Here is a 6,442-nt window from a genome sequence, read left to right on the forward strand (position 1 = left end):
ACATCATCATTCTCTCCTTTTGCCCGGGCAAAGCAAGACCGGTGCACTTGCTCTAAGGCTGTAGTGGGTCGGAAAAATTTGGATCCATATCTGCCGAAGACCCAATTGTTGGCTCAAATTTCGTCCAACGGAGGACTAAAAAAATTTGGACTCAAATTTTCGTGGGACCCACCACATGGGGTTCTGAAGCATGCAAGTGGAATAGATATCAGAAATGGCGTGGATCCCATAGATTTTAAATCGCAACAGCTATATTCACTTTGAATCAAGAGACTCAAATTTTCGTAGGACCCACCACATGGGGTTCTGAAGCATGCAAGTGGAATAGATATCAGAAATGGCGTGAGTTCCATAGGTTTTAAATCCCAACAGTTATATTCACTTTGAATCAAGGGCCATAATTGAATTAATTATTCAATCTAACGGCCAGAATTAATTAAAAATATGAGTCTAAAATATGGGTCCAAAAATAAGTCATGCACCACTGCAGCATCCAATAAAAGTATGTCTTTTTGTACACTATTCAGATGGACTCAAATCACTATTCCAGCTTATTTGGACCCAAATTTGAGTCTGAAAAATAAGTCCCCACTATTGATGCTCTAAAGATCTATATGTAATTTTACGCCTACTTTCACTAACAATGTTCTACTCTTAAATATAATATTGATAATGGATTTGAGTAAACTTACTTTCAGATATGTCACCACAATTATAAAGTGAAGTAGCCAGCAGACAATTCTTTACTAATTGGTGATTGTTAGAATAAACTTTTTAAGTTGAGACTTAAGACTCTTATTGTTATCTAAGAAAGTTCTCTTAATGCGTATTGTAATCTGGGGTCTCAATTTATCAAAGTTTGATTTGAGTATGTACTCAACACTTGCCAGGTCTAAGGTATAGATCTCACTCCTGAAAGGGCTGAGCAGCCTGTAAGTCTTGTATTTAGCAGCAAGATCAGTCATGCAACATGCTCCTCCAATGTATTCTGCAATTTCATTAATCAAAGTTCGAGAACAACCGCATCAACCTTTATTTTAAAAAATAAAAATAAAAATAATAAAATTAATAATGAACCCGTACCCGCGCGGAATGGGACGGGTTCGGAATTTCGCTATATATATGGCTATATGCCCAGCCGTACGAGTTTATCTTCTTAACTGACCATGAAATAAAAGTCTCTATATAAACAATGAAACACACACCCCCAAGAACGCATTTGGCACTAGTCATGGAGTTTCTTCTCTCAAACCCCGTTTTCTTCTTCACAGCTTTGGCTCTAGTCCTATCCATTTTCACTGTCCAAGTCCTAAAAAGGAAGCTGAGCAAGAGAAAGAAGTACCCACCAGTAGCTGGGACAGTACTTCATCAGCTGCGTAACTTCAAACGGGTGCACGATTACATGACTGATCTCGCTGCCAAATACAAGACTTACAGGCTGCTCGGCCCCTTCAGGACTGAGATCTATACCTCAGACCCGGCAAATGTTGAGTACATACTCAAATCGAACTTCGATAACTACGGAAAGGTATGTTCCCATCTCTGCTTAGTTATCAAGAAACTGAAGGAATTTAGAGCAATAGAGAAAGTTACACCAAAATGTTATTGTCATAAGGAATTGTGATAATGGGTTGCAGTGTACTAATGAATAGATTACTTCATGATTATTCGCTATCATCACTGTCTTGCATGCTATACGTCAAGAATAGAAGTGTTTTCTAAGTTGGTAACTACATAGAATGGAACCATGTAATTTTCAATGAAGGGAAAGGCTCTAACTTGCTTGTTCCTTGGAGGTTTGTTCAGGGATGGTATAATTACAATATTCTGAGGGATCTTCTAGGGGATGGAATTTTTGCAGTTGATGGAGAAAAGTGGCGCCAACAGAGGAAGATATCGAGCCATGAGTTTTCGACAAGGATGTTGAGGGACTTCAGTAGTGTAATCTTCCAGAAAAGTGCAGCAAAACTTGCTTACAAATTGTCTGAAATTGCAACTTCCAACGAGACAATTGAAATTCAAGTGAGTTTGAAAAGCTTGTTCTCACTGTTCAAGAAGAAAATGAAATCCTTTTTCTTAAATGATGCTAATCAACTAGCTATGGTATTGATGTAGGATGTGTTTATGAAATTAGCCTTGGATTCGATATTCCAAGTAGCATTTGGTGTTGAACTAGACAACATGTGTGAATCAAGTGAAGAAGGCAAGAGTTTTGGTGACGCTTTTGATAATTCAAGTGCATTGACCCTCTTTCGTTACGTTGATGTCTTCTGGGGGATCAAGAAGTTTCTGAATGTAGGATCAGAAGCCCTCTTAAGGAAGAATACCAAAATCGTTGATGATTTCGTGTATAAGTTAATCCACAGAAAAATTGAACAAATGAAGAAAGAGGACGACTCTTCTGAGACTGTGAGTGGCAATACTAGTTACAAGTTTCTTATTCTGGTTCAGCATGTTATAAACTTGCTTTATGCTTATGCAGATGGGGAGAGAAGACATTTTATCACGGTTTCTGCGAGTGAGCAAGACTGATCTGACGTACTTGAGAGATATAATTCTCAATTTTGTTATAGCTGGCAAAGACACAACAGCAACCACACTTTCCTGGTTCATTTACTTGCTCTGCAAGCACCGTTCAGTCCAAGAAAAAATTTCACAAGAGGTGGAGCAAGTAACTGGCATGAAAAAGATCACAAACTTCTCTGAGTTCGCGTCAAGTTTGAGTGAAGATGTTTTGGAAAAGATGCAGTATCTTCATGCTGCAATCACTGAAACTCTTAGAATCTATCCTGCAGTTCCTGTGGTAAGTCTTCAACTCAATCAAAGTGTCCATTTATATGCTTTGATGTGATTTTCCGTCGAACACATTGTATTTTGTTTTGATTGCTTTTCTGTGTGTGATTCTATCTCGTGGGCGTCTTCCAGAAACAGTTGGTATCAGTGTCATTGAAATTCTTTCATGTCCATATGAAATATCTTTATGATTTAACATTTCAAAAGTTGATTTCCACCAGATTCGATTCTGGCATATTACAATAAAGCTTCAGTTCTGCTTTGATTGCAGGATGCAAAGATATGTTTTTCTGATGATACTCTGCCGGATGGATTCAGTGTGAGGAAAGGAGATCTGGTAGCATACCAACCTTATGCAATGGGAAGGATGAAAACAATATGGGGAGATGACGCTGAACAGTTCAAACCAGAGAGGTGGCTCGACAAGAATGGAGTCTTCCAGCCAGAGAGCCCCTTCAAGTTTACAGCTTTTCAGGTGAGATTCGTTTATGTTTGTGCTCAAAACTCATCTTTCAACCCACATACATGTAATTTTTCTGGTTAAATTGATGTCTGAAGTAGCTTCAATCATTGAAACAGAGTGTATTAAAATGCTACTTGTTTGCATAATTAACAGGCCGGGCCGCGAATATGTCTCGGAAAGGAGTTTGCTTACAGACAAATGAAGATCGTTTTAGCTGTTTTGTTGGGCTGTTTCAAGTTCAAGATGGGTGACGAAAACAGAGTTGTAACTTACAGGACGATGATTAACCTTCACATTGATGGGGGTTTAGAGGTTCATACATTTCAGAGATACTGAATGTACTTCCTATCCATAAAAATGGTAGGAAGAGTAAACTCGAGGAGTATGCAACATCTTTTATGCTTCAAAAGCCTATTATGTTTGCTGTAATGTGATGCCCTCTCTGGTCAAGTCAAAACAACATCCTACAATTTTTAATTCGATATACAATGTATTCATAATTGAGCAACCAATCTGTAAACCAATGAAATCACCAGAGTCAAATACTTAATGATGTACATTAGCCACTGAGATAATGTCATAATTCCCGGTGCCTAACTGAAACACATGAGAAGCCATTTGGGTGCAAAAGTTCCATCACAAATGGACACATGAGCATGGATCTACTGTGGTTCTCATGAAAAGAGGTTAAAAAGAGGAAAAGGAATCACTTTCTTCTTTCCATACATTACAAATCTAAAAAGCAATCTGAGATTCCTTGAATGGTTTTGCACATTTCTAGATCAAACTCATGGAATACATTACAAAATTGAAGAAGCATAGGACTTCAGATAGAATAAAAGAACTCCGAGAGGCAAAGGGATAAATATACATCGAGAAAAATCTAGCATTAGTTGCCTGAACTGTTGAAGGGTGTGAACTTACAACCAGTTATGCAGTCATCTGCACAATCTCCTTGCAGAGATTGGAGAGACACAAAACCTTGGTGGGTCTAACCATACTCTCACTGCATGTATTGTGAGGACAGACAAGTTTTTCTCCGCATGAATGGACGACAAATGCTAAGTTTTCCCAATGCATTATACTTGTACCATTTACAAGGATGCAGTCACAGGAGTAGGGAGCTGAATCCCTGGTCTTGAGTTCCATTTTTTGCGTTGCCTGTATGCCTCAATAGCATTGACCCGAACCCGCTCCTTCGAAGCATCTTGTACATTCTTAAATGCCTTCAGAAAACATGAGGAACTTGTAAATCAACTGAAGAATAACATGTCTATATGTTTATCATAAGGAATTTATAACACTACCTTAGGAGCAACCAACTTTGGAGGAGCTTGAACCACCTCTCCAAATCTAATCTTCTCACGTCCAGGAAAGTCGTCTACATTATCTTCTTTCTTGCCCTTTTTGTTTTTGTTTTTCTTTGCTTCCAAGTACCTGAACACAAAAAGCTGGTCATTAATCCATAAAAGATGGGTAGCATGCTTGACCTGATCAGTGCAAAGATGCAATAGCCTAACAAAACTGCAACCTTTTCACTTTTGCACACGATGCAATTTACAAGCAATCTGATAATAAGATGGTAATACTGACCCTGCTAATCTCATTAACACACCACTCAAATTCAACATTTGAAAATAGGTTACAAAAATACATACTTTTTCTTGCGCTCCTTTCTTTTCAGACGGCCTCCCGATTGCTCCAGTGCTTCTGCTTCAAATCGAAGGTCAAGCACTTGCTTTCGCTTTCGTTTCTTCTTTTTCTTCTCATCCGAATGCTGAGGTGCAACATTCTCAGCACTATCCCCATCTTCCATACTAGCTTCTTCTACCTCCACTTCATCCTTATCCTTCTTCTGTTCAAATAACCATTGTATCATGCATATGTTACCAACTAAAATACAATGTGGGCAACAATGGAATTGAAATTAATTACAGTTTTTACCCAAACACTAGCTTCAAATTTCAATCAAAACATTTACATACAAGAACAAAGCACTTACTGGTTGAGCAGCACCAACTCCATCTCTCTTCTTCTTCTGCTCAGCATCTTTGGCAGGCTTCAAAGAGCCTGAAACCCATCAAGAACAGAAATTTAACAACACCAATTTCAAATGGGAAACTAGGTCAAGCAAGCAAATTTGAGCAAAAATTTCAAAAGAAAATGAAAAAACAAACCTTGGGGAGTGGAGTAGGAGAGGATTTTGCGGAGTTTAGAGGGCAAAGTGTCGATTTGAGAACGATCAGGCGGCGGCGGAAGCCTACTGTAACCGCCGTGGGCTTCTCTGTAGTTCTTGGCTCTCCGTCTAATTCCTTTACCTCCCATCTCTCTAAAACCCTAGTCACCGCAACTGACTCACTTTTGGGCCTATTAGAAGCCAACTGAGGAGCTCGGCTTGAACGGCTTCGTGCTCCGCTCTTTTGCGCACACAAAAATTTGCTCCGGACACACTGTCTTTATAAAAATAATTTTTTATTTTTGGAAATTCAGAAAGTTCTTTGCAGTAATTTTTGTTGTATTTAACCTCGGTAACTTGACATTCGGTAAAATTGAAACACGCTGATCTTTATAAAAAAAACACAAGAAGAAAGAGTCGGTAGTTTTTTCTTTTCCTTTGTTTTGATCTGAACTCTTATTTTTCATGGACGTTTTTGAATGCACATGTGCACGAGAATAAGAAGAAAGACGTGCTGTTTGCAAGATGGGATTCCAAGTTCACCCACCCAACATTCTAACAATTCATGACACCAGGAAACATTCATAGACTTGTTAGGCACGAGAAGTCGAGGACCAAACGGGTTAATTTATTAGAGTAAGCTCTATTCCTGATTTTTCCAATTCTGTTGTTTCATATTGAATATTAAAGATTAGTTTTAGCTAATGGACTTGTCTCTGTCCAAGTTCAACTTTAATGTAGCCAAAAAAAAAACTAATTTAGGAAATATGAAATTTGATGTTCTCATCTGCTCCCATCAAATCTCTGTAGATTACTAGATTTACATTATGAGATCAAATTGAACTGAGGAGAATACAAAAAGATGTCATAGAAAAGCTCCGGCCTAAATGCCTATAACTTCAGCCTGGTGTTGGGAGTCCGGACAATGCTTTAACTAAAAATATAGGTTCTATTCGGAACATCATCTCAAATTAACCTGTTCTGCTGGGCGATTTCAACCAAGGTCTGAA

At 38.4% G+C, this 6,442-nt stretch overlaps 2 protein-coding genes across 2 annotated transcripts; one reads left to right on the plus strand and one right to left on the minus strand.

Annotated features, from left to right (window-relative positions):
- Window positions 1-1,164: 1,164 nt before the first annotated feature.
- LOC112178514 (cytochrome P450 704C1) lies at window positions 1,165-3,768 on the plus strand. The gene is made up of 6 exons (XM_024316654.2): window positions 1,165-1,528; window positions 1,807-2,022; window positions 2,116-2,409; window positions 2,483-2,803; window positions 3,065-3,268; window positions 3,410-3,768. Exons 1-6 carry the CDS (start codon window positions 1,193-1,195, stop codon window positions 3,590-3,592), a joined length of 1,554 nt encoding a protein of 517 aa, XP_024172422.1. The 5' UTR covers window positions 1,165-1,192; the 3' UTR covers window positions 3,593-3,768.
- A 175-nt stretch (window positions 3,769-3,943) lies between these two features.
- LOC112178529 (nucleolar protein 58) lies at window positions 3,944-5,684 on the minus strand. The gene is made up of 5 exons (XM_024316671.2): window positions 5,434-5,684; window positions 5,259-5,326; window positions 4,915-5,111; window positions 4,564-4,693; window positions 3,944-4,482 (listed from the first exon to the last, which is right to left on the minus strand). Exons 1-5 carry the CDS (start codon window positions 5,579-5,581, stop codon window positions 4,351-4,353), a joined length of 675 nt encoding a protein of 224 aa, XP_024172439.1. The 5' UTR covers window positions 5,582-5,684; the 3' UTR covers window positions 3,944-4,350.
- Window positions 5,685-6,442: the final 758 nt, after the last annotated feature.

The sequence above is a fragment of the Rosa chinensis genome, chromosome 1 (genome assembly GCF_002994745.2).
Source record: "Rosa chinensis cultivar Old Blush chromosome 1, RchiOBHm-V2, whole genome shotgun sequence".
NCBI lineage: Eukaryota > Viridiplantae > Streptophyta > Magnoliopsida > Rosales > Rosaceae > Rosa > Rosa chinensis.

What these genes read in the sequence shown, in the direction of transcription:
- LOC112178514 (XM_024316654.2), top strand. Translation starts at nt 1,193, where the DNA reads ATGAAACACACACCCCCAAGAACGCATTTGGCACTAGTCATGGAGTTT. An exon ending in ACTTCGATAACTACGGAAAG is followed by an intron (nt 1,529 to 1,806) that starts GTATGTTCCCAT and finishes AGGTTTGTTCAG; the next exon opens with GGATGGTATAATTACAATAT. An exon ending in AGGACGACTCTTCTGAGACT is followed by an intron (nt 2,410 to 2,482) that starts GTGAGTGGCAAT and finishes ATGCTTATGCAG; the next exon opens with ATGGGGAGAGAAGACATTTT.
- LOC112178529 (XM_024316671.2), bottom strand. Translation starts at nt 5,581, where the DNA reads ATGGGAGGTAAAGGAATTAGACGGAGAGCCAAGAACTACAGAGAAGCC. An exon ending in CTCCTACTCCACTCCCCAAG is followed by an intron (nt 5,327 to 5,433) that starts GTTTGTTTTTTC and finishes GATGGGTTTCAG; the next exon opens with GCTCTTTGAAGCCTGCCAAA. An exon ending in CAAAGTTGGTTGCTCCTAAG is followed by an intron (nt 4,483 to 4,563) that starts GTAGTGTTATAA and finishes TGTTTTCTGAAG; the next exon opens with GCATTTAAGAATGTACAAGA.